The sequence below is a fragment of the Pelmatolapia mariae genome, linkage group LG22, assembly GCF_036321145.2.
Source record: "Pelmatolapia mariae isolate MD_Pm_ZW linkage group LG22, Pm_UMD_F_2, whole genome shotgun sequence".
In the NCBI taxonomy this organism is placed as follows: domain Eukaryota; kingdom Metazoa; phylum Chordata; class Actinopteri; order Cichliformes; family Cichlidae; genus Pelmatolapia; species Pelmatolapia mariae.
This window is the reverse complement of record NC_086245.2, coordinates 27,191,301-27,219,096: the sequence shown is the minus strand read 5'-3', so window position 1 is coordinate 27,219,096 and position 27,796 is coordinate 27,191,301. Positions and strand designations below refer to the sequence as shown.

Genomic DNA, 27,796 nt, shown 5'->3' with positions numbered 1-27,796 from the left:
CTCACCCAGTTACTCTTTGGTTAGGGTCAGGCATGAAAAACTACTTAGTTGACTTGGGAAAGCATAATGTAAGGCACAATATGCATTATGTGTTAAAAACTTAACTTAAAGTGGTGTTAAGGCAGCAAGGTGACATGGTGGATAGCACTGTTGCCTCACAGCAAAAAGGTCCAGGGTTCAGATCCACTCAGGGACTCTCTGTGTGGCCTTTCCAGATCCAGATGTATTGATATTGCAATAACACATGTGCACAGATAGAACAGTGAACGTCTGTAACGGATATGTTACTTTTTGTCTAAAATGATGATTTCTCTTTGGAGGATTGGTCAGTTTTTTGTTTTTGGCAAGTGGTAACTTATAAGCGAGGACTGATGCAAGTGTGTGTGTGTGTGTGTGTGTGTGTGTGTGTGTGTGTGTGTGTGTGTGTGTGTGTGTGTGTGTGTGTGAGAGAGAGAGAGAGAGAGAGAGAGAGAGAGAGAGAGAGTCATAAGCCGTGGCTGCACGTTGCACTCTGCAGCACTTGCGCACTTCTTCCACCTCTCCGCGTACTGAAATCCTCTCTGCGCCGACTTTCCATCACAGCCAGCCTGGAAGTCTGCCGGTGGTCGAAGGGCCGTCGTTGTGAGGTGTCCACCGAGACAACTGAGAACGGCATCGTGCACCACCACCCCCTCCCTTTCCCCACCCTCCCCTTAACCCTCCTCCTCCTCCTCTTCCTCTGGCCGTTGTTGCGCTTCTGCTGCTGCAGAGTCCAAGTTCAGGTGAGCCCGGTCTCCGGTACAACAAGTACCTCCTCTCTCCGGTACCCTAACCGGGGGATGCTCGCCTCCTCCCGTTAAACGCCATGCTATAAATGGGCCGCACAGGATGTGAAGCCTCACCAGAAGAAGCAGGAGGATGGCTAAACCAGGCTTGTCTGCGGCGGTGCTGCTGCTCCTGCTGGGCTTCCTCTCAGCGTCCTCCGTTAATGCCGGTGAGTTTTACCACAGGTTGATGAGCGATCGTTGCGAGTAAATGTGAGTTGATGCACCGCGCCGATTAAACACATGTTGTTGTGCTTTTATTTTAGTATTAGTTGGTAGCAGCTGACTGATGTCATGCATGTAGTGTGCATTTCATCCCTTTTTGGGAAGCCACCTGACGTGACACACTGCATGTGCGTGCATCATCTATAGGTGGACACAGTGAGCTTTAGTGATGCCAAAAAAAATGGCTGACACAAGTTGGTCTCACACTGCATCAGAGTGAGAGTTTAATCCCAGTTTGTATAAATGTTTCTAGAAAATTGTCCTTCAAAAAAACCCAGTCTTTGTGGCACCGTGTGATTGGCTCAGTAAGTTCTCAGTTGACTGTTAAATTCAAGTCTAAACGAGCATTAGAGCTTTACATTTTAGTTGACTAACTGACCAATCAGTGGTCATTTTCTTCATTGTTTGGGGAGATAATCTCTAGTAGCTGCTTTAAAAATGTGCAGCTTCATCCATCCAATGTCCTGAAGGGATGTGAAATGTGATTGAGTTACTTCCATGTAAAGCCTCTACGTACAGCAGGTCCAATCCTCCTATATGTTCATGCATGTGTGGGGTTGGGGGCTGGGGGACTATCTCATCTATCTTGTACGATATTGCATGTTTCTAACCTGCGGCAACATATGTTCATCTCATGCGTAAGATCTTGGTTACACTGCATCCTGATGATAAGCTGATAGTTGACAGTCGCGTGAAAAGCCCAAATCTTGGCAATAAGCTCATGTGGGATTTATCTCGGCCTCCAGAGATTTGATATTTTGGCTTCCCGAGGCTGGGAATGGATGTAGTTTTAAGAGGGAATTTTTGTTAATCTGCAGCAAACGCTTTAAGAATGGACGGGAATCCCTCTCTGCCATTGCATTGTTTCTGTGTCTGTGTGAGCACAGGAAGATAAACAGCGAGAAAACGGCCAGTCAAACAGGGAGTCATAGCGATGGATCATGCCCGTACAGTACTTGGGAACACACCACACATTTACTCTGCATCAGCAAACACACACATACACACACATTCACATGCAGCCTTTGGGAGCCACTGAACTGAGTTTGTTGTCTACCAAAATGAATTTCACCAACATGATGTAACACACTGTACTGTGATGATTGTGTTATCAGCAAGCAGAAAGGGAGGGGAGAAAATAAAGTACATTCTTGCTTTTCCTGTAACAACACTTTTTAACTCCAAGAACAAGTCTCAAGATTGTGTGCTCAATATTTGCAGCAGTTTAATACAACAGTGTCACGTGACTGACGGCGTTTCTCCTGGTAACAAAGAGAACGCAGGTAAATATTTTCGAAGAAAAAGCTTGAAAAAAGCTTGTCCAGTCGGAGCTAAAAAATGGTGCAAATAAAATCAAAAATGTTCTTTTTCCTGGGCAATTGTGCAACAATGGGCTGACTTCAGCGGGAGGACAGATGGTAGAGTGGCCAGGAGTTATGACCATTACTTTCATTTTTTATGGCACGAAATGACAAAAAGCGATAGTGAAGTACAAACTGTGCACAGGCCAGAAACAGCTATCCATTGCTGCTGACCATAGACTGTATAAAAAAGACAGACATAGCAGTGGTGGCATCACCCATTGATCTCTTGCTCTCTGTTTTTTAAAGTCTTCTGGCTGCCATTGTGTTAGTTTTTTTAGAGCCAGAAGTGAAGATATATGAACAAACATTGGAGTTCAGTTCACCGGTTCACCTTTTGAAATGTGTTTGGCTGCAGGAGTAAGACACAGGTTTTACTCTAAGAGGAAGTGGTCTCCAGTTCTGGTTTTCACCTCATCTTTTCCACGTTTTACTACCACTCAGCAAGCAGTTGGTGAATATTTGCAGACAAATCCTTAATGCAAGTTACAGACAGCCACCTCAGTCTGCAAGCAACCAAAGCGATTACAAGGATTTTTTTGGAAACCCATGGCATGAAGCTCCTGGTGCACAGCTTTTATGCTGATGTTAATATCAGAGGTTTGGAGCTCTGCAATTACAGAGTCAGCAGAGTGTTGGGTCGAGTTGCTGTGGTTCTTAAATATATATGTGCAATAATACTGTGTGTAGTTGATTGTTGAGTATCTTGAACTGGAAGAAATTTCAAAAACGGACTTGTTGGTATCATCCTATTACAGCGAGCTCTTTAGAAGAACCTGTGCTAAAGAGGTAGACTGCATGAATGGGTGCTTGACCTTATTCAGCTGTGGCCGTGTGACTGAAAACACCTGAATTCAGAGATAAAGAGGTGTGGCCAAATATTGGGTATATACTAATTAGTGCTAACTACCAGACTAATAAGAAGCACAGAATTCTTAAAGGGTTTTTACTCATCATATACATCCACTAAAATGTCTCCAAAAGACTCAGCAGAAACACAGTGGACAGTTCAGTGACTCCAGTTACAATTTTGCAGGTGTCATTTAATCTATCAAAGATTTTGATTAACTGGAATTTCCAGGTATTCAACGGAATATTTATGTCACAAAATAGATAAATGCCCCTCTCAGTGACAGTTTCATGTGTGTGTGCACATGGGCGTTATCATCCTTGTGTGTACGATGTCAAGGTCTGATTCTGACGTTGCTTTTACAAGTCAGGCTCATGGGAAATACAACTCTGTCTGTAGTCGTAGAAGACCCTGAGTTGGTCTTAACTCTCACATAACCATACACACTTTACTCTCTGCTACCTTCGCAGCTAAGAAATGAAAAATGTTAAGGAAGACTGTAATTTAGTCCGTCAAAATTAATTTTCTGATTGACAAATGCATCATGTTTTTTTTTGTTTGTTTGTTTTTAGCAGAAGCTGCAATTGACAGAGGAAATATATCCTCAAGAGTCATGGTTTAATGAGATATGTGGAGGAGAAAGAAGAGAGGAAAAGTTAAAGATGGGAAAGTGTGCGTGAAAGAAGAACAGAGAGAGATTAGAAAAAACGTCTTTTCAAGGGAAACACCAGGAGACATGTATGTGCTTAATTAGGGCCAGTATTAATGAAAGGAGAAGGATTAATTTGTAGGAGGTGAAGAGAAGATGTTAAGGAAGGAGAGAGCGAGAGCACAGCGAGAGAAAGAGAGAGAGAGAGAGAGAGTGCAATGACAAGGGGAAGATTTGTTCAAGTTGTAGCGTTTATAGTTATAAAGTGTAAAGAATATTTATGGCCTGTCTCTTTTTATTTCTTTCCTCTGGCCGTGCATGTGCGTCAGACACCCTGCTGTCAGCACCGCTCAATGTGACCATCAGAGAACTCGAGGTTAACTCTGCTGTGGTTACGTGGGAAATCTTGGAGGGAGACCCTGTCATCGGATTCGCCATCACCCAACAGGTACCGCTGCGTGTGTTGTAGAGCCCAACCGATACAGGATTTTTTAAGACCGATACAAATATCAATATTTGGTGATTTAGAGATGCGATTTATTGGCCGATATTTATATATTTTTTACTTTCAGACATACGTAACATAAGTAGATTTCGCTAACGTTTGTAATGTGTAGTTGCTTATGAGCCCCTGATAAGATAATATGACGATGCAGTTTAAAAATAATCTCATTTCATTGTCACAAGCCATGGATTGCGCATTTACATTCTGCCCAGCTATGCTCGGATCAGCTGGTTTGTGTTTGCGTGACAGAGTTACAGAGTGCCCTCTGGTGGACAAACTATGCAACACAAATATATTGGCAAATGCCTAATAACGCCCTACATATTGCCGATGCTGATATATTGTTATATAGTATATATGTTGTTCAGGCTCTAATGTGTTGTGTGAGTATGTTATGTGTGGAGAGTGAGTCAAAAATTATGACTTAATCAAACGGAGTACGACTTTTATATAGTGTAGCCCCATTCCTAGAATATCAGTACTCCTGGAATTCTGAGTACTGATTTGGTACTAATACTAATGCTTTGGGTATCTGCTAAATATGCCAGTGCTGCACTTAGATCCTGCAGCAGGCCAATGATCTGAAACACACCAGCAACCTCAGAATCCTCTACCTTTAAATCCAGTTTAAGTCTGACGTCATTAGCCGTTTCCAGGTCCAAACTCCTATTCAGGTCCCAAAGTCAAATGAACAGAGCGGCATCACTGAAAGTTAAAAACTGTCTAAATTCTTTTATCTTTAATAAAATGATCAGTATGGCTGCTTTACCAGGTGTAACAATTAAGCTTAACATCCAGACATTCATAAAAACAGAATTTATGAAATTTAGCAGTTAGAAGTTAGAAGGAAGTAAGCTCACTAGTTTCCACCCAAAAATAATACATCACGCTCTGACTGAGGGAGTTCTGAATAAATTAAAACGTACAGCTCTGCTATCGCTTCCGACTTAAATGAAGACAGAAAACTAAACAGTAGTGACATTTGTAGGGTTACTGAATTTGGGCTAGCTGGTATGTAATGATGTGCTATGTGGTGGCTAGCTGCACAGCTGTGGTTAGCATAATATAAACATAATATAAACACATTAGCACAGTGAAGCTGGAGGATGATCCTAACTTTTTTCCACTCGATAAAAGTTAACGTGAGGGTTCCTGAGGGTCAGGGACAAATGTAATCGCATGGCAGGATGCTGTAAACAGACCAAACTTCAGTCAGGAGAACAACTGAGATGTTAGTCACGAGGTTAGTCATTAATATACTGCTGGATTGGCTGGGCTCTAGTTACATTGTAAGGTTTTAAAATGTGAGCTTTAAAATGAATAGTGGTAGATCGAGAGAGGCCGACAGTGATCACTGACTTTTTTTAGGGGCTTGGTCAGATTGAATAGAACAAAATACAAAAGCATTAGAACATGTTAAAAACACAACAACCTTAATAAACGCAGAGTAGTTTGGACCCGGAAGCAGGGTTCACACGTCATCACTTAAAGACCGGATAGCTTAAGAAAAACAAAATGAATACCTTGGAGTGTCAACGTCCTGACCTGAATCCGATTGAGATGCTGTGACATGACCTTAAAAAGGCAGTTCATGCTAGAAAACCCTCCACTGTGACTGGATTACAACAATTCTGCAAAGATGAGTGGGCCAAAATTCCTCCACAGCTGTAAAAGATTCAATGCCAGTTGTCACAAACGCTTGATTGCAGTTGTTGCTGCTAATGGTGCCCCGACCAGCTATTAGGTTCAGGGGGCAATCACTTTTTCACACAGATCCAGATCCAATTTGAAAACTGTTTCTGGCTTACTCAAAAACTACTGCTTAGGAAAAACAAAACACTATAGGCATCGTAGGCATGAATGACCCCCGCAAACTGTTTTCCTGCTACCAAATTGTGTATTGTTGCTACTGTAAACAATACAGAACAGAATTGAGTAGATTAGACCATTGTCATCTTAGGTTAAATTGGGCTGGAGCAATTCAGGACCGCAATCTGGTGTGGAGTTAAATACAAAATAATGTCAAACAAGTTCATTTTTCATGCAGCTGATGCCATGGGGACAGTTAAGTCACCACATGGTCCCACCTGCCCACATACTTTTCTCTTTTTCGTTACTGCATCCATGCTGCAGATGTCAGTAAAGTTGAGTCTGTGGCGCTTCAGCAATATATAGCTCTACTCAAGGGAAGCGAGAATAAACAGAGTAACTTTTTAAAGTTTTTTAAATGCAACGTGTCAAACAGCTCAACAAACAAACAAACAAACCATTTCTGTGGTAGATAACGAGTGCTCAGCAGGTGACATTTGATAAACTGGAAATGTAAATTTTAATCACACATCAGATCTCTACATGTGTTGCTGAAGTTATTAGGTTATTTCATATTGTGAAATGGCTTTGACAACACGTTAAATGATCATTTAAATGTTATTCAGAGGTCATATATCGCTGCTACTTTAACCTCCTAGGACCTGGCGTCCACATATATGGGCATCACATTTTAGGGTTGTCTAGACCAAAATAATAAATTTTTCTCTACAAGGGCCTGATATCCACTTACGAGGACATTATACTGCCACTGTTCTATCAAAATGTAAAGCGAATGTCCTCATATGTGGATCTCATTTTTCTCAGAAACGAAAATCAGGTAAAAAAATTCACGTAATTCTTTGTTTTCACATTCATCAGGTCCCAATCAGCCCAAATAGCAAAGAGAAATTAAAAATGCATGCCATGAAAGAGTTTTAGGAGGTTAAGTCCAGGATAGCTGCAGAGATGTAAGAGAGTGAGAGAGAATAAAGATGGTGGTAAAAATATAACTCCCACAAGGAAAAAGCTTTAAAAACCTTATTTGTGGGCAAAGTCTGCAAAACCTTAAATTATTTTTGACAGTTCTAGACATAGGATAGTCTAGACATGCAGTTTTTGACCACAAATGAAGTTCATTTAGATAATGCTTCAAAATAACAGGACTTACTTCTAAAAGGAGCCATCAGTCATCTGCTTTATGTTGTAGAACTGAACCCATAAAGAGCAGCAAACCTCAGAACAAGCAGCAGCACCGGCCAGCTAACCACAGCCTGTTCACCAAACAAATCTACTAGAGATCACAGTCCAGTGATTATGTCACTTATTACTAAGCGAGTCATATCCCCACTTGTCCTGTTAAACCAGAACTTAGGGTTGCACCACCTGCCAAATCGCATTTTAACCCCTGTTTGTCACCAATGTCCAATTATTGGATATTCGGATCCCTACTTTAGATATCAAATAAACACCCATGAATCTGTTTAAGGTTAATTTTTTAAAAGTATTTGTATTACGACGGGAAAAGTTGCCAGAAGATCATCACACTTGAGGTTTTCTTGACAGTTAAAATGTCCAGGGATAGTTGTCTGTACATCTATTGGCTAATGGCTAATTCCACATATAGTGTGAAATATGGCACCTTCAAACCACAGGTTTAACATAAATAAACACCAAAAAAAAGCATGTGAAATCCAAAGTCAGAAAATCATAGCTTAAAAAAAACATCAGAAACTTGTATTTGGCCGTATTGCCAAATACAAATCCAACCTTCCCAAATGCACATGTAGATACAACATATGAGGAGAAGCTGGGGTGAAGGTGGGTTGCAAAGAAGCTTGCAGATGCACGGCAACTGTGGTCAAGCCAAAGCGACTTAAATAATGTGCCGTATATGAGATTTTCCGGTTGGTTTAATATTAGAGGGTTCTCTAGGCCAGTTTCTAGTTTAGTTTCTGAGGCCACATTAAGAAACACTTTCAAATATGCTTTTTCAAATGCACCTCCTGTCTACATGAAGTTTTAATGGTTTAAGAAATCTGCTTCTTTAATTACCTGGTAAACAAAAGCGCCCCCAAGGTGCCTTACTTTTAATCTAGCAGGAGCCAATTGACCTGAGTAAGCAGCCCTAGCTGGATAATAATGTACATTTCTAGCAGAGTGTACACTGCCAGAGAGGCTCTCTCTCTCTCTGTCTCTCTCTCTCTCTTTCTTTATGCTTAATTACATTGTAAAAAAAAACCCAGAAGGCTTTATTTCAGCATTTTCCTTTCTATTAACCAAGAGAGACGTGTTTGCATTTGCACCACATCAGACCTAACCAGGAAAATTGGACTTTGCCACTAGAAATCTGAACTTGATAAAGCGTGCACCCTGGGAATATTCACTAACAAGAAGAAAGGAAGTATTGCTAAGCCTATTATTTTAAGTGGATATGTATATATATATATATATATATATATATATATATATATATATATATATATATATATATATATATGGAAATGTCACCCTTTTCATGCCAAAGAATTCACAAGTGGGTAGTGGCATATCGGGGGGAAAAAACAAATACAAAATGTACACTTCTGCCTTTCTGATCTTTGTGCTTCTGCAGAAGAAGGATGTACGCATGCTGAGGTTCATCCAGGAAGTGAACACCACCACACGCTCCTGTGCATTGTGGGATCTGGATGAGGACACCGAGTACATCGTCCACGTTCAGAGCATTAGCATGGGAGGAAGCAGCCCTCCAAGTCAGCCTGTGCTATTCAGAACGCCAAAAGAGTCCGAGAAGATGGCTTCCAAGAGCCCTGGTGAGAGAGAGAATAATACTTTTTTAAAAATTTCAGAATCTAGATATTTTAAAGTCTAACCCTGGGTGAAAACTTTACCACTGCCTTGTCCCCAATTTTTTCTTTGCTTGCGTAAAGTTTCCCAAATTTTTCTCGTAGTTTCTCATTCGAATCTGTCCCTTTGAAATGCTGTATTCTTCAGACGTTTCTCAGCCAGACACAACCTTCGTATGCGTGCTTTACTTCCACAGCACACGCTACAAACACACTCGTACGAATCAATAATTTTAATTCTGTGCATGCTGGGCTCGCAAATCTATAAAAGCACGCTGAAAAAGCAATCGTGCATGAACATAAGGACACTCGAAGGGAGGAAACCAACATTCTGCTCCCCTGTCCTTCCCCTGCTGACGAACATAGATCTAAATCTGCCCGTTCACAGGTAGGAGCACTTAAATAGCAGCTTTTAAACACAGACAATAACATGGAGGGCTAATCTTCTCTTAATGTTTCATCGTCACAAAAAGAGTCTCTTTTTTTGACAGTTAAATCCAACAAAACACAGGAATTGCCATCTTTGCTAGAGTCCCTCCCACCTCCTATTCGATGTATTGTTCTCACTCTCAAGCACAGAGGCTGCTGTTATCAGGAGCGCCTTGCACTGCTTCCAATTTTATCATGTCCGACCCAGTTACTGTGCCAAAAGCAGCTGCTTCAGAGGGACACGGCGAATGCTAAACGCTCATCAGCAGCAAAGTGATAAGAGTGGAAACAGGAGACATTAGGGAGCGGTGTATTCCCTGGAAACACCACAGTGAGGGAGCTTGCTGAGGGCCTTGGGAGGCAGGAATGTGTTGATAAGTGGTCTAGAGTATAAAAAATCAAAGAGAAATCTATCTGAACTTATGTAAGCAGTAAAAAAAGCAACATATTAGTACATTTTTCACTAGCGCAGACAAAGAGTCATTTTTAAGCCAGCTGATTGTTATATGATTGTTAACATTTAATTTCTTGCTGTTTAACGGCAGCAACAGGGGCAAACTTGAAATTCTTGGTGATTGATGACACAGTAGGTTCTTAATTTCAAGATATGTATGCGGGTAGACGTGGGCAGATTTATCAGCTCTGCGACCACCCATTTTCTGTGGGCAGATTTTGTCCCCTGTAGCTAGGCAGGTAATTAAGTTAAGCTGTGTGAGCTGGCCGTGTCCAGCTGACTATATAATGCTTCCAGCTGACTTCATTTTAAATCGAGACTCATGCAAAAAAGGGTCTCACATACTTTATGGACTTCATGAGCAACTGCATGTCCATGAATAAACAAAAAGTAATTTTTATCATATGACGTTGCACTTAAATGATATGGAAATGATACTTTTGGCTATTTAATAATATCCTGTATATAAAAGATGGCAATGGCCATCGTAACATCACCCATTGGTGTATGGACTCTTTCTTTTTTAGCCTCAAGTCTTTTTTGAATTCTTGGCCTTTTTTTGAGCTGCAAGTGACCAAATTTTAAAGACAGGCTGTGCTGCCGAGTTATTAGGTAACAATATCTAATGAGCAAAGTGTATCCTGTGATTAGATATTCGCTAATTCTTGTTAACATACGGATACATAAAAATAGAAACAAAATACAAAAGTTTCAGTCACTGAAAGTGGTCCACAGACATCTTGGATGGTCTGTTAGTAAAGTTAACCAAGACGTGTTATTAGTCATATTAAAAATACTTCGAATTCTCTTGAAGTAGTTGACCTGTCACTCAAAGCACACGTGGCCCTACTAATGCATAACTTTGAGCCTTAAGCCTAATAAAGTTTTATACCCTGTGCCGTTGCCTTGAAGAGAAAATTACCCAAAGAAACTGAAACAATGTTTTATACCTGGCTGATAAAATGTTTATTTTGGTTTTTAAGTTCAGCTTTTTAACAACTTACATCAAGAGAAATTGACTTGCTTTTAGAGTCTGCCTCAAGTGGCCATCCGAGGAACTGCATTTCTTTTTGCACTTTGTTTTGGGCCTCGTTTTATTACTAAAGTCTGGCACTTAGCTTAAATAAGTACATAATTAAAAGAAAAGAAAAAAATCCTGTAGCTGATTTCACGCCATTTTAGCATAAAGAGACACTCAAAGCTTGGCAAAACAATCTGATAAGCAGAAGGTTAAGGTTGGTAAACCCTCTTTGGATAATTACTGTTTTGAATAGAGTTTTAATTGTTGTTCATAGTGACAAAGATTATGGACTAAATTTAGGGATTTCTCAGAATGGCTACGGCTAATGTCTTCAGCCTTGTTAAAAAATCGAGGTTACAAATCTTAATGGCGATGGACATTTTTGTTATGTTTCAGTGTACGTGAGGTCATGTGGTGGCGATGTGTAGCGCGAAAGTTTGTCTTGATGTTTAGGGGCTCTGACTTTGATGGAAGTTTCTTGCCTGCCTATAGTGTCGTGCATGTGTGTGTGTCGGTGGAAGCGTTCATTAGCTGCCCTGATTAAATCTCCCAGCCATTACTGCTCTGCTCCCCTTCTAAGCGGGTATTAATCAGCCTGACAGGATTTAGTATCTGTAGGCGCAAAGCAACACAACAGGAAGCCTGCTTGGGTTTCTCTCTGTGTCTGTTGTTCACATGCAAAAATCTCGTGGAAGTTTTGAATGCACTGACATTTTTTATGTAGCAAAACCTTTGAATTCAATTTAACTTTTCAATTTCAGTTCATTTCAGTTTTATTTGTACAGCGTCAAATCACAACAACCATCACCTCAAGGTTCTTTATATTGTAAGGTAGAACCTACAATAAAATGTAATTGTAATGTGTTCTTTTTATGTTGTTTATTACATTTTATAGGCTGCTGGAAAAAGCCAAAAGTTTAGTAAATAAATCTTTTTGAGCAGTAAAATAGTACAAAGTCTGCTTACTGTCAGAACTGTTTTTACATTTAATTTATCTCTGAAATTGTGCTGAGCACCATGTTGCTCTGCAGCAGCAGACTGCTCTCTAACACAGATGCACTCATTCATGCAGTCTGGAAGCTTCCCACTAAAACCAGTGCCTTCACAGCCTTCCCATTTAAACTGCAGCAGGTTTAGGCTTTTGCATCAAAATAGAATTTTGAAGTTTTGACTTGACAAAATGATCAGTAATATTTTTTTCTCTTAATGCAGCCTGAATATGTAGTTTCAGATGAACGCTACATTCTGTATTTTCTTTGAATATTTTGATCCTACATACAACGGCATTAAGCTAATGCAGAAAATCCACAAACTGCATTTTCTTGTATGCTCAGTTGAGGCTAGCTCCCAAAACAGATTGATACCTAAAGGTTCTCATATTAGAATAACCTGCAGAAACAAACATGTTTACATACTGGTATAAAAACCAGTTTGGGTTTTCATAGCTCATTTGTTTAGGGCCTAAGAACTGCATTTTCATGGGCGTGGCCACTTTGACTGACAAGCTAACTCAGGCTGCGAGGAGCGTTCCTGCCTCTTGGAAAAATATGCAACTTCTTTTAACTATCTAAAAAATAATGTGGCTTTCTATTAGGGGTAGGGGGAGAAATTGATACAGGACAGTATGGCGATAGTTTGTTTGGTGATATTGTATCGCTACAGAAAACTAAATATCAGTATTTTATTAGATAATTCAAATATTCTGGGAACACTATGAACAAGAGGGCTCATCTCATTCACCAGCATTCTGAGATAATATTAGCCGAGCAAACTTGAATTAAATCTGCTCAATCTGCTCAACACAGAATCCAAACGAGGTTGTAAGGACTTATTTCACTCAGTGATGTTAAAATCAATCCATAACACTTATGTGAAGTGGGGTTTTTTTCACAGATTATTGGTTGATATTCTGTCTCTCTCCATTAGATTTAAACATTTATAAAAATGTAGAGGCTTTTTTTTGTAATTGAGCAAACTTACAAATTCGGCAGTGGATCGAAATTAAAAACTGTTTCCACTGTAATTACCAAATTGACCCCACTAAGTCACAGACTGATATCTGACTGACTTATAACAGCATTTGGCCGGTTTTAGTAGAAGAAAAAACTGAAGTGAAATAACTTTATCTTATTGGATAAAACAGAAACTGAAAAAGTTTGACTTCATTTACATAATTTGCAGCTGAAAAACATGATAAATTGCAATAGTCAGCATATTGCAAAATTCTTAAATCACAATAATGTCATATTTTGAGTACTGTGATAATACTTTCTGTGTACTTAACTGTACTAACAGCCTTTCTAAGAAGTCAAAGTTCTAGTTTTGCTGAGTGAAGCTGTATTCATTTGTATGCTACATACCATTAATTAGCAGGTATTTCCTGTAGCCATTAAACTGTAGTAGAGAGCTTACGCCTGACTCTTCATGTCTCGAGGGTCTCGATGGCTGATGCTAATGTTACCAACACTTGCCAAGGGAGCAACCTCAAGGCTGCCGAGTGTTCAGCTTGTCCGCTGGCTGATATCTCCACACCTCTCCTCGTAGCTTCGGGTCTGCCCTCGCAACATAAACATATAATCTGCTCTTAGCAACTTATTAGAGTATAACCTTTCCTCTGCGCAACCCTAGGGACTTAGTTTGAGCTCAGAGGGATCACCATGGAAACAGCAGAGTTTTGAGCAAGCCAGAAAAGAGAAGTGTCTAAATCATCATCCCCGACTCCAAACGGCAAAACGGTGACCTGAAGAGACCACAATTGGGGATGAAACGCACCCCTTCCTTAGAGGTCACAGCTGCACTTGCCTGCACCTTATTGTCATAGTTTGAAATTAAAAAAAAAAAAAAAGATAGCGGACAGCTGTGAGCAAATCTAAGACTTCCCAGTAAATAACTAAATTGCAATAAAAGTGACGCTCGTCCTTAAACACATTCAGCTGGTAGCCTGTTTGATGAATTGCTGTTTCTGTCACGTTTTATCACTTCAAAGTGTAATAGAAATCAAACATATCAGTGTCTTATATTGTCAGCAACGTCTGGTCCATTTGGTTTTATTGCACCGAGGTTTTCTTTGCTGCAGCTCCATAAAGAGTACTGTACACCTTTAAGATCAGCTCACTTCAACCAGTGTGTGGTCAGCACTTCCTTTGGGGATATGCACATCAACTTAGGATGCAAGCTCAGACAAAGTATTGACAGTGATGTCTTTATTCAGGGTTTTTTTTATGTTTTTTACCCTTTAAATAACAGACCGACCCAGGGGAAGCAGGCTGGGGAAGAAGGTGGAGGAAGGAAGGCTGTTTGACTAAGGGTATATGGGAGGTAGTATAAGGCATTGTGTTGGCAGCAGGGAGGAAGCGGTTGTAGTCCAGACTGTGTTCAAACCTTTAACCCACTGATTGGTTTTATGCTGTGGCTGCCAGAGTGCTGTCAGCAAGAGGAACACAGTGAGTGATGGGGTAGGGATCCTGCTTACTCTGTCTCTGCGGACCTCTGCTCTCACTTAGCTTTAATTACACTGACCAGAGTGGAGAATTTACACCAGTCAGCCTCTCTGCTCTCTTGTCACCCTGCTTGATTCTTTTATCTTTCCCTGCAGAGTTTCAGAGTATGTGGGACGATGAATCGCAGCATCCTCACTGACGCTCTGTTGACTGTGCTCACGTTTCTGTGTTCTCTCTCCAGACGAGGTGACAATGGAGGAGGTCGGCGACGCTGCCCAGCTGAGGGCGGGAGAACTCATCATCATCGTAGTGGTGCTCGTCATGTGGGCAGGTAATATTTCTGTTCAGCAATGCACATTTGTCACCACGGACCTCGTAGGAATCCACTGTCTTTGGGGCAAATGTGCTCTCTGAGTGAGTTCCTGTTAAGTTGCGGTATCATCCGTCTGTGATGAGTGCCGCGTCGCCTGCAGGGCCTTCGAGATGATGTAAAGACAGCAAGTGTGAATTTGGGCAGTAACGCATCAAATCCAAGTCTCAGTTCGATAAACTCATCAACAGGAAGCAACTGCAAAAAATAAGCTAATGGCTTATCAGCAGACAAGCAGCTCTTATAGGAAAATGCTTATCAAAGATGTGTTTATTTAAACCAACATACATACTTCCTTTATTATGTTATAAATGGTGCTGGTACATAGCATGACTCCTGTTATTATCAAACCTGACTGCTTCCTTGATATCCCCATGACATGGATAATGCACATAAGATGGACTGGTACTTATTTATGGTACCTTTCTATTCAGTAAGTGTTTCTTATTACAAGTCTCAATCATTTATACACAAATTCACACACATTCAATTCAATTCAATTTTATTTATACAGCGCCAAATCACAACAACAGCCGCCTCAAGGCGCTTTATATTGTACGGTAGAGCCTACGATAATACATACAGAGAAAAACCCAACAATCATATGACCCCCTATGAGCAAGCACTTTGGCGACAGTGGGAAGGAAACACTTCCTTTTAACAGGAAGAAACCTCCGGCAGAACCAGGCTCAGGGAGGGGATGAGCCATCTGCTGCAACCACTGGGGAGCAGTGATGGGAATAACGGCGTTACAAGTAACGGCGTTACTAACGGCATTACTTTTTTCAGTAACGAGTAATCTAACTAATTACTATTCCTATCGTTACAACGCCGTTACAGTTACTAACAAGGAAACGCGGTCCGTTACTATTTTTCAACAAACAGACGGTTGAAGCTGTGTTCAGCTTACCGCATCTTATATCAGTAGCATGGAAGTAGCTGTCTATGTAAGTAATCTGGGCGCTACAGCTTTAAGCAGCTGCGCGCGCTCCCGCGGATGCGAAAATCATGATCACTTTTTGCACAACACCTGGAGCTAAGGGGGCAAAACAATCGCATGAGTGCTGCTGTTTGACTGAGGAAGAATAAAGTAGTCGTGGTAAGCCAATCACATGACCACTTAAAGACAAAGCAACAAGGTGATATATACCGGTTTTTAAATTGTGTCGATAGGCCACGTAAAACCAGAGTCATGATAAACAATATATACGCGGCGTTTTTTCCTCAATAGTTTCGTCACGTTTACTGTCTTAGGACAGCGCTAGCAAGAACTCTCTGCTTATGACCAAAACAAAAAAAAAAAAAAAACAGCGGAAGTTTTAGGAGTGACGGCGAGAGAGAGAGAGAGAGAGCAGAAAAAGAGAGAGAGCGAGTTTTGAGATGTGAGAGATTTGTGACGTTTATCGTGTTTGGAGTGTGTAGTTAATGTGTTGTCTTGTGTAGTTAGTGTGTAGTGTTGTGGATAGTTTTGTGTTGTGTGTCAGAACAATGAGGCGACTGCTGTCTCCAGGTAGAAAAAGGAGTGATACACCTGCTGCTGTCAGACCTGCAGGTATCAGGCTGTGATGTTCTCCTTTATAGTGGACAGAAATATTTGAATAGTTAGTAATTAGTAATTAGTAATTAGTAATAGAAATATAACTCAGTTACTAACTCAGTTACTTTTTTGAAGAAGTAACTAGTAACTATAATTGAATTACTTTTTCAAAGGAACTTGACCAACACTGCTGGGGTAGTGATGGGATTTCCGGCTCTTTTTAGAGAATCGTCTCTTTCGGCACGGCTCACTAAAAAGAGCCGACTCTTTCGGCCAACCGGCTCTTCAGGTTGTTTTGTTGCTTTAATTAATTTATTATTAACAACAATAAAAAATTATACACAAAAGGAATTACTAATGCAAAAAAAATGTGGTTTTAGTTATATATGTTTATATATAAATATATACGGTGGCCCCTAGAGACAAAGCATGTACAAACTCCAAAGCACATACAAACTCCAAAACACATTTCTAGCGTTAACTGAACTTCCAAAACAGAGCTACCTAGATCACTTAAATTACACAATTGAAAGCATATGTGTATGGTTTGTGTATTTGTACACAAGCACTCACATATATTCAAATAATTCAAAAAAAATGTTCATTTACCTGTTACTACCACACACCAAATCCGGTCGTTGGTACTTCCTGGCTTGTGTAGCCACTAGGTAACAAAAGCTTTTACGTGTTTTGGAGTTTTTACATGCTTCGGAGTTTTTACGTGTTTTTGAGTTTTTACGTGTTTTGGAGTTTGTACGTGTTTTGGAGTTTGTACGTGCTTTGTCTCTAGCGGCCACCGTAAATATACTTTTATTTATTCACTCTACATAAAATGTAATAAATAAATCATATAATACAAAAACCAACTATTCACATTTCAACTTTTAACTATTTAAATTATCAGCTTTTTCCTTTTAAACAAATTTAAAGTGAAACAACACAAAACACTGCAAACCACAACACAATTAAATCTAAATTAAAATATGAAAACAAAAAGAAGATGCACATTCTCTGTCTTATGGGCCTGCATGAATAAACTTGCTGAATCCTTTATCATCCGCAACTGAAAATAGTTGTGGATGATCACTATACCTTTCTAATGTGACGTTGTTGTCCCTGGCTCTCTTTCTCTCTCTTTCCCTCCCGCTCTGTTCCTGTGCTACTGCAAGTGTAACTACCGCCCCTCCCCCCTCTTCCCAGCGCAAAGCACAAGGCTCGCCTGCGGAGTGAAGCCGAAAAAAAGTGCGAGAGAGAGGGTGAGAGAGAGAGAAAAAAAACCCACGGCTCGCGTCGTTCACTTCAAAGAGTCGGGTCTAAGAGCTGTTTCGTTCGCGACCGACACATCACTACTGGGGAGAGACCGGTCTCCCCAACCAGTCACTGTATTCCAGTGGATACACTGATGTGTGTCAGGATTTATTACCGGATACATTGGCACGAGGCCTGTAGGAGTCAGGGATCGATTCCCAACAATCTATAATCACCCGTCTATAAAACATTGTCCAGTAACAAGACTAAACTTCCAGCCCTGCTAGCAGCTCTGTGATGATGCTAGCCTTAGTGCTGCTTCAAGCTAAATGCTAACATTAGGATTCTACCATATTTACCATTTTCACCATTTCGTTTTGACCTTTCTTCTATGCTAAATGCTAAATGTAAAGCACTGATGGTTCTGCTAGATTACATGTCAAAAGATCTTTGACATTGTGACGGTGAGACAGTTTGCTTGAAATTAGTTGAAATCATCATGTGAGAAGGAAAATTCTGTTTGTCAACTAAACCTTAAGAAAAGTTCATCTTGGAACCATGAGTACCAGATAAAAGTAGGAGGGTTGTGACATCCTCCATAAAGCCCTGTCAAATCAAACATCTGGATTCATCTGCTGTGGTGAGCCATTGGCAAGATAAGGGAAATAATAATAATGACTAAAAACATCAACGTGTTCCTAGTTTGACTCTGGAAACTCTGGAATAGCCGGTTGTAGTTAGGCAGAGCAACTTGGATCATAACCTCAAAAGGAAATTACACAGCTGACATCTTTCTTCTCTTTACTCTCAGACTTCAAGCTTACTTATGATCCCTGCAGGCTTAGACTGCTAGGCATTCCCATGATGCATTGAGTATTGCTTATTTACCGTTTTTCACTCTCCCGGTGTTTTTATCAATCATTTTAATTCATTTTCATCTCTGGCTCTCTCGCATGTGTGCATTTTTTGTCCTGTCTCCCTCCCCTCACCCCACTGGTCACTACTGGGGTTTCTTTCTGTTAAAAGGGAGTTTTTCCTTCTCACTGTCACCAAGTGCTTTCTCATACGGGGATCATCTGATTGTTGGGGGTTTCCTCTTTAATATTTGTAGGATCTTAACCTTACAATAAAAAGTGCTTTGAGATGTTGTCATTCAGCACTGTATGAATTGAATGGATTTGAATATTTGTCTTCTGCAAACAGACTGTAATCTGTTTTCAACTCACCACTCAGTGTCAGAACAAAAAAATAAATATATAAATAAAACTCATCCTTTTATCACTATTGAGCAGAGTTACATAAACTGGTGTAGTGTATCTGGCTGTTATATGTTAGAGAAAAAGTCGAGGATCATTGAAGGGGCAAAGATTCATCCTTTGGGGATTACACACAGTCCCATAAACCAGCGGTCCCCAACCTCTGGGCCACGGACCGGTACTGGTCTGTGAGTCATGTGGTACCGGGCCGCGAGAGTTGAGGCTCGAGTGTGAAATTTATGGTTTTCAGGGGTTTTCATCGTTAACTCGGTTTCCCTGGTTCTTTTCCTGTGTTGTAACTGTGCGTCTTATTTTGAAAGAAATATTTACGCGTTACCATAGCGACCAGAGAGCATTAAGGGGCAGAGAGGAGGATGTTACTCTCAATGTTGTTGGCGCATTTCAGGAGGACGCTGCTAATAAAGTTACACAATTACACAGTGAATTTGTGTTTATTATTATATTTACAAGATACCACAGTTTTTGTCTTGGTCGTATCATTTTATTTAGTTGCATTTATCCGCAACACCTTAAAGGCCGGTCTGTGAAAATACTGTCTGACATTAAACCGGTCCGTGGAGCAAAAAAGGTTGTGGACCACTGTCATATACGACCATAGTGAGTTCTACTTCCTACCAGCTGCAGAAACTCTGACTCATTCTTTATAGCGAGTTTGTTGCTCAATAACAGAGGACTTTACGTTGAAATGAATTTTACATCACAGTTCACTTTTTCACTCAAGGTTAAGTGCTTTGCTGTGGAAAAAGTAGACTAAATTACACATCCACATACACACAAGAATGTGGCTACTTGTTACTTGTTCTTCTAGTTATTAGTTGTATGATGCGTCTCGACACTGTTTCACACATGCAGCTATAAATATCCCTTCCTAACCCACTTCACCAAGTGCAATGATATACAAATATGGCCCAAATACTGTATAAGGTATATACAGTACACACAGTACTCTGCAGGAGACCTGAATCTCCACTGCCTATTAGCCGTGAGAGGACATGAGACGTGGATTCAAAGAGAGTTGGGAGATAGAAAAGAGAGAAAAACTGAGTCAATCGAGTTTTGAGAAGAGAGGAAAAAAAGAAAAAACGAGGGCATAGTGAAAAAAAACTGAAAGTGAAGGAGGCGAATTATGTTTTTCACTTTTTAATTGGGCCTGTGGGGAATGCTTGGGGGATATCACAGCGAGATATCCCATCTCACCCTTTGGTATTGCAGTGATCAGATGAGCGGAGGCTGACATAAGCAGAACCACTGAGGCTGAAGCCCATTCAGGCCTGGATTGCACCCTCCACGTGCTCCCCCACCTTCATGAATTATTCCCTTTCTCCTTTTCTCCGCGCTTGTTCGCTATCTGCCGTCGCATCTGTAACTCCTCTGCCATGTTTTTAATCTCCCTGACTTGAAGGCAGGCTCCATGCGGCTATCTCAACATCACGTTCATATCACCATCTGCTCATTTCACGCTGCCTGTGTCTCTGTTTCTCTCAGCCCCATTTGAATGGCTTTATTGACACATCAGTAGCACGTATCATCTCTTGCAGCTGCTGAAAGAAAAATATTTTCATGTTTTCAAGCAAAAAAAAAAAAAAAGCAGTACAGTAAATCCAAAATTGTGGAGGACAAAGTATAAGTTGCTTACTTTTGGTTTAAATCGGGCTATTTTATCAGCTTGTCAGCAAAGTTTCTAACATAAACAGTGTTTTACAAGAGGCGATCAATGTCTAACTGAGTGACTAAAACAAGACTTTTTCTGTCTTATAACTATTTATCTGTTACTTTGGTGTAGTATGAATGGCCATGGGGGAGGTCTTTATCAGTAGGAAAAGCTCTAAACTTATTAAAATACATTTTAAAAGTCCAAAATTTACACTCTTCATCACATTTTCTAGAGCTGTCCAGTGGGCCAGATTGGAGTCTTTGCTGGGCTGATGTCTGACACCCTTTCACAGTCTTTATCAGCAGGGTTAATATTAAATGACCCAGCACTGAAGTTTTTCTCAGCATTAGCCAGTGGAGCTGTGTTTGCCTTCCTGTCTCTTTTTTTAACAATATATAACAAGAATAAGGCTCTTAATGTATCTACAGCAGAAACAGGAGTCAAGACTAATACGAGGGAATGTGCTCATTTAAAAAAAAAAAAGAAAAAAAAGCTGTAGCTCTTTCAGATTAATTTCATCTATTATGGCGAGAAGCAAGTGTGGAAAAGCATGAAATAATACCATGCTGGATTGATTGGAAGGAGGATGTTCTTGGACAAGAAATCAGGCAACACACAGAGTAATGTATTTTTTTCTGCTCTTTGCACCTTTCAGGTTAACATCCAGATTCACATTTAGAAATGATTGCCTGGTGTTCATGCCTCTCTGAATGTGGTATGCACAAGAGGCGTCGTAGCCTACAGCTTCCTAGTGCTGCTATTAGCATCTTCTGCCACTAAAGTATAGCGGACCCATGGGACGCTCCCCTAAGTATGCAGAACATTTCATTGCAGTGCATTTTAAACCTCTTACGGAAAAGGCAGAGAACTTCATGGAGTTATGATTTTATATGCACCCACCTGCCTAAGACTTTGTGGCATCCATATAAAGCAGCAGTGGGATTTTTTTATTACAAAAATATGATTTGAATTATGAGCTCATACTGCTACTCAATAATTTTTGGCAAATAAAATGTGTAAAGTGATCTCACTCAGTCTCACAGCATCTCCTCCTTTCATCCAGATCCAGTTTTCCTTTTCTTGTTGCTAATGTTTTTTTGTTTTTGTGTTTTTTCTCCCTCCAAATTTGGGTTATATTTAACTACGTTCATAAACTTTGTTACATTTATGAAAAGTTAGGTTTGGTTATATATATATATATATATATATATATACATATATATATATATATATATATATATATATATATATATATATATATATATATATATATATATATACATATGTGTGTGTGTGTGTGTGTGTGTGTGTAAGGTATAAAATCATACAAATGTAACTGTTATTATTTTACCAGAAAATTACGATGTGCATTTGTCTCTCAGGTGTGATCGCCCTGTTTTGTCGTCAGTATGACATCATTAAGGATAACGAGCCCAACAACAACAAGGACAAAGCCAAGAACTCCTCAGAGTGCAGTACCCCAGAGCACCCGCAGGGGGGGTTACTGCGAAGCAACGTCTAAGATCAGCCCTGCATCACCTTCTGCAATAACCAACTCCTTAAACCTCAGGACAGGTGAGAGACTAGAATTTTTTTTACTATTATCTGCAAATGATCCCATCGTACGTCATGCCTCAGAAATACCCGTCTTATTGTGTTTTTATGATATATTTATGTCTTTTTAAGGCAGCAACCTTAATTAAGTTACGATATCAATGTTTTCTCTTTGACTGACCATTTGCTGATCCCCTTTGCTGATGTGTCATTGTATCATTGTGTTTTATTTTGGTTGTGGGCGTAGATGGTATGTAAAGATGGGTGTAGTCACTGCAGCAGGTAGATCCTGACTGAGTTATCAGGAAGCTGATATTAGCGAACGGTCAATCAGTTGAAACAGACCTTTGGAACAACAGACCTAAAGAGACACTTAAAATCACCTTTACCCAGATGAACATGGATCGTTTTAAATAAGCTAACAGAGAAAACGTGAAAGCTAAAGCTAAGCTATTCAAAATTTGCTAGCCACAAGCTATCAGCCTCAGTATGAGCAAAGAATAAGATAGAGTGGTTTATAAACATACTGGAAAATAATGTAACCTTACATTTGTTTAGTTATATGAATCTGTTGCAGCTGCTTGCTTTGTTTGGTAAGGTAAAACATGTCAGATAAAGGCAGATGTGCAGCAACTCGTTTTCAGCTAATAATTCCAATAGCAGAGCACTTTGTCTTCAGGTCTTCGGTAAGAGAAGGTCCAGCAAAAATGTAATAATTTATTCTTTTTGCATCACAGAAAAGTTTATTTTAAAAAAATCTGAAAAGTAGAAACAGCCTTTGATCATGTTATGAGTGATGTTCAGTGTTGGGTAAGTTACTTTCAGGCTGTTCAGGCTGCTGAGGTCCCGAACAAATAGACTCAAGGACAGCTTTTACAACAGGGCAATAGCCCTAATCAATGCAAATAGCTGACCTGACTGGCTACCTACCTGGACTTTTTGGGAGGGGAGGTAACAACGGTAAAAACAGTAACAATAATATTTATATTTATAACAAGGTGCAATAATAATTAATGTGCAATAATAACAGTGTGCAATACAAATACACTTATTCTTCTCTTTTATTACTAAGTTATTATACTGTGTTGTGTTGTTTGTGTTGCGTTGTGATGTGTCGTATCGTGTCGTGTTGTTATATGTAGTGCTGACGTAGGACAGTTTTCCAATTTCATTGTACTATTGTACTATGTATGACTGTGCAATGACAATAAAGAGTTATCTTATCTTATCTTATCTTAAAAAAGTAATTAATTACTAATTACTTAGTCAATATTGTATTTAAAATACTTATCTAATTACTGTGTCAGAAAAGTAACTTAATTACTAAATAAGTAATTAAACTAAATACTTCTTAAAATCCCTATAAATCTTGAGTGGACAAACAATAGAAATTAAACTCTTTAAATAATAAATAATTTTTTTTAAAGACGGAGACTCTACAGTACGCAGCGGTAGCATGTCTTCCACAATGTAGCCAGCAATCATTTTTTAAGCTCACCTTCAGACGCTTTCTGTGCTGCTGAAGTAAAATCAAGGTTTGCCTGCTTAGCAGGAGTTGCCGCGGTGTTATCCATGGATGATGAACAAGGATCACTCAGAAGTGTTCGTCTATGCTCTCGTGTCAGGCGCTTCAGTAGATTACTCGCGCTATTAACAGCAGCCGATAGTTTTTTCTCCCCAGGACATAGCTTACATATTACTGTAATATTCTTGTCTGCTTGTTTCAGAAAAGTGAAGAGACGGGAATATATCCATTTCATAAAACAGCCACACGCTTCAGCCGAGTCTGACAGCTTCCGCTTTAGAATACGACTATGCAGCAAACTGGCGCGAAATGACATGCAGCTGCACTACAGCGATGTTAAAGCGGCAGAGTTTACTTCTACATTTAGAAGATAAATTATTGAAATTAAATAATGATACTCAGTGAGTTTAATTATTTTACAATGTAACGCAAGTACATTGTAAGTAACTGTAATTAAAATACCTAAAAATGAACAGTAATTAGTTACTCTACTTTTTCAGTGGAAAAGTAATTTAATTACAGTAACGCGTTACTTAGTAACGCATTACACCCAACACTGGTGATGTTGCATAGCTTGTCCACTAGAGGGAGCTCTGCAACTTCCCTGTCGTCTGTTTGGAAAGCCACAAACAACAACCAACTAACCTGACCAGAGTCAGGGACGGCGTAAATTAGTAAAAATAGAACAACGCATTATAATTTTTTAAAAATTTGTTTATGTTTTATGTGTCTGAAAGGAAAAAAACAGCCAATATATAGTCATATTGGACTTATAAAATCACCAAATATTGGTGTTGTTATTGGTCTTGAAAATCCCATATCCTTCAGGCTCTAGTGACATCAATCACCAGTGTTGGGCAAGTTACTTTGAAAAAGTAATTAATTATAGTTACTAGTTACTTCTTCAAAAAAGTAACTGAGTTAGTAACTGAGTTACAAGATTCTAAAAGTAATTAATTACTTGAAAAGTAACTATTCCGCTAATTTAAAAAAAAAATTTTTAACCCTCTGGGGTCCAGGGTATAATTGGCCATTTTTAACTCCTTTTGATGTTTCCTCTACATTTCACCTTTAAAAACTATTTACTTTGCCTTGTTTGGTATCATTCTTTTCAGCACAACCTCACGTGTCTGAATTTACAGTTATGTTTTCATTTTGACATACTGTATTAACACAATTGATCTAAAATCAGACAAAAAAACATAAAATCTGAGTAGAAAAAGTTATATGTTCTATTATAACAACCACAAACATGTTTATTGAATCTTATTTCATAACTTTAAATGCAAATATAAATTGTCAATTTTAAAAATTATATGCACAAGTTATTTGCAGCTATTTACCTTTTACCCCTTTTTTAAAATAACCATTTCAAACTATTTACATAACAATCAGGTGTTCTGCATTCAATAAGATGCCACACAAATTATTTGTGCCACTCCAAAAAACTGTCCTTAGTAAACGTGACGAAACTATTGAGGAAAAAACGCCGCGTATATATTGTTTATCATGACTCTGGTTTTACGTGGCATATCAACACAATTTAAAAACTGGTATATATCACCTTGTTGCTTTGTCATCTTGAAGTGGTCATATGATTGGCTTGCCACGACTACTTTATTCTTCCTCAGCGAAACAGCAACACTCATGCGATTGTTTTGCCCCCTTAGCTCCAGGTCCAAAAAGTGATCGTCTGCCAAAAAGTGATTGCCGCCCGCGGGAGCGCACGCAGCTGCTTAAAGCTGTAGCGCCCAGATTACTTACGTAGTCAGCTACTTCCATGCAACTGATGTAAGATGCAGTAAGCTGAACACAGCTTCAACCGTCTGTTTGTTGAAAAATAGTAACGGACTGCATTTTCTTGTTAGTAACGGTAACGGCGTTGTAACGATAGAAATAGTAATTAGTTAGATTACTCGTTACTGAAAAAAGTAATGCTGTTAGTAACGCCGTTACTTGTAACGCCGTTATTCCCATCACTGTCAATCCCTGAGAAGCAAGGCTGCTTTATGAAGCCATCGACACGCTTTTGCTGTGGTCTGACTGAGAGACAAAGCCATACTGGACTTTTATCAGTTGGCGACTTGTCAGTCAAAACACAGGCTTCCTCTAAACTCATACCCTGCTTTTTTTGTGCTTATGGGGACATTTATTTACAAAAACAAAATCGTGTTCTATTCAGCAAAATCCAAAACTAGTGATTAAGACCATAAACTCATCAACTAATTGGTGACTTGGGTCATATTGCAAGGGAGCAAAAAGCACATTTTGAGTGCAATTATCCACAAAAGTACATTTTGAAAATGGCACAAAACAAACATCATCCAGACTAATCTTCAGCCTTTTGTTGTTTAAGTAAAATGACTCTGTTTCTTTCAGATCCTGAGACCAACGGAAAGCCATTCTCAGAAAATATACTGAAGAACAGATAATCCATTACAAAAACTCTTCTTGACACAATGGAGAGCTCTGCAGCTACAACAGGCACAAATATGAACTTGCAAAATGAAAAGCTGCAAAACAGTGAAAGAGGAAACACCAGATGATAAAACCCCTTTCACTTTTGTAGCAACCCAAAACTGGATCGCGGCTGATGCAGACACGAGATATTAAATGGCTGTCGGTCAAGCTCTTCTTGACGAGAACTGCTTAACCCGTATGTTCCGGTTACTCCACATCGGTGGCATCCAATCCCAGGAGTGGATCATTAAACATGAATGTCAGCTTCAGGTTCGTATCATCGGTCAGAGATGGCAGAAGTGCAGACTGCCACACACGAATAGCTGGTCCAGGAACCAGTCGGCACACAACAAAACAAGCTAAAGACTTTCTCTTTTTCTATGTCTGTCCATCTGCATTACCTCCTTTCTGTCTTTATAACAGCCCTCTGTGTAGCAGCTCATCTCTTTCCCTGTCTCTCTGTGTCGATGTCTCAATGATAAGCACATTGCTGTTTGGTGCTTCTCCTGTCGTGATTGTTTCAGCCCTTATAATCCCAGTCCCGATTATGGAATGATTATATTGTTGGGTCGGAAGTATTAAAAACCGCACAGTTAATTGTTTTTAAGGTTAGATTTAGGAGTTTTCCTTCTCGCTTAAAGGGACTCTTAAGTCCAGCTTGTTAATTCGGGGATAAAAGATCAGGACAAAGTGAAAAACCATGCATGTGCACAGTTGCAGCCAATTTGTTACCAGTTAGCCAGCCATAATTGTCTGTGCATCGGGGGAGGAAAAAGACTGGAAAATAACAGATTTCTATTCGTATTGAGGGTTATTGCTCATTAATGCATATGCAGCACCATATGTCATCTGCGATGTGCAGCGGGATGTGAAGGGAATATGGATGAAGATATGTAGGGCATGTTCCTAATGAAATGTATACAAAGGGTAAACTGTTTGCCCGAGTTTCTTGAAGACCAATAAGTGAAGCTGAGAAGTAGAAACCAAGAGATGTTGTCCAGTCACAGTCAGACCTGTTTTTATGCCCACCGGTAGCTATGAGTTGGAGTGGGTTCAGCCCAGCCAAACAAGCGTATTGTCCAGGAATTCAGAATTTTGGAAAAAGCACAGAAACTACCTGTACTGTTTCCTGTTGTCCACTATCCCTAATGTTGCCCACTGCCCACAGACTCCTCCCTTCATATTTAACCCTCTGAGGTCTAAGTAAGCTCTAAGACCTAACCTTAAATTGTGGCAAAAGACATAACTCACTTTTTTTTGGAAGAAATAGAAATAATATTTGATGTGTGTCAGTTGGAATGATTATTGTCTTTGGTCCTTGATTGTGAAGACTTTGAGAGAACAATTTCATGAAAAGAAAACTTCAGTATTGCCTTGGGTTTAAGTTAGGGTTAGGGGTTCTGTTGGGGTCATCAGCAATGACAACTCAGACCACACAGGGTTTACAAACAGAGTGGCAGAACCTTTTGACTCCACATGAACAAACTGGCTTGTTGATTGGTTAGGTGTTTGTGTGCAATTTAGGTTTTCGTATGACTTTAATATGCTAATCTTTAGACTGCTCGCCTGCTTTCCTGTAGTCTGGGCGATGGTTATGCCTACCTCTGAAGTAGCCCACCTATTATTCCCACACTCCACCTCTCCAGTCCAGGACTATAAAAACCAGTCCTGCCACTTTTGTCACAGTAAGTAACAAACTAAGTGATATGAGGCTTTGTCCTGTAGATTGAATCACCCAAACTTTGATTGACTGACGATGACTGAAAACCTGGATAGTGATAT

General features: G+C 39.7%; 1 protein-coding gene across 1 annotated transcript; it reads left to right on the top strand.

The window, feature by feature from the left end:
• The first annotated feature begins 548 nt into the window (after positions 1-548).
• On the top strand, positions 549-27,795 carry fndc5b (fibronectin type III domain containing 5b). Its single transcript, XM_065471253.1, has 6 exons — positions 549-973; positions 4,218-4,336; positions 8,814-9,012; positions 14,631-14,720; positions 21,858-22,050; positions 25,934-27,795. The coding sequence occupies exons 1-5, from the start codon at positions 898-900 to the stop codon at positions 21,995-21,997; spliced, it is 624 nt and encodes a 207-aa protein (XP_065327325.1). The 5' UTR covers positions 549-897; the 3' UTR covers positions 21,998-22,050; positions 25,934-27,795.
• The last annotated feature ends 1 nt before the right edge of the window (position 27,796 follows it).

Coding starts and splice junctions, on each gene's coding strand:
- fndc5b (XM_065471253.1), top strand. CDS start 898: ATGGCTAAACCAGGCTTGTCTGCGGCGGTGCTGCTGCTCCTGCTGGGC. Junction 9,013..14,630: donor GATGGCTTCCAAGAGCCCTG/GTGAGAGAGAGA, acceptor TTCTCTCTCCAG/ACGAGGTGACAATGGAGGAG. Junction 14,721..21,857: donor GGTGCTCGTCATGTGGGCAG/GTAATATTTCTG, acceptor TTTGTCTCTCAG/GTGTGATCGCCCTGTTTTGT.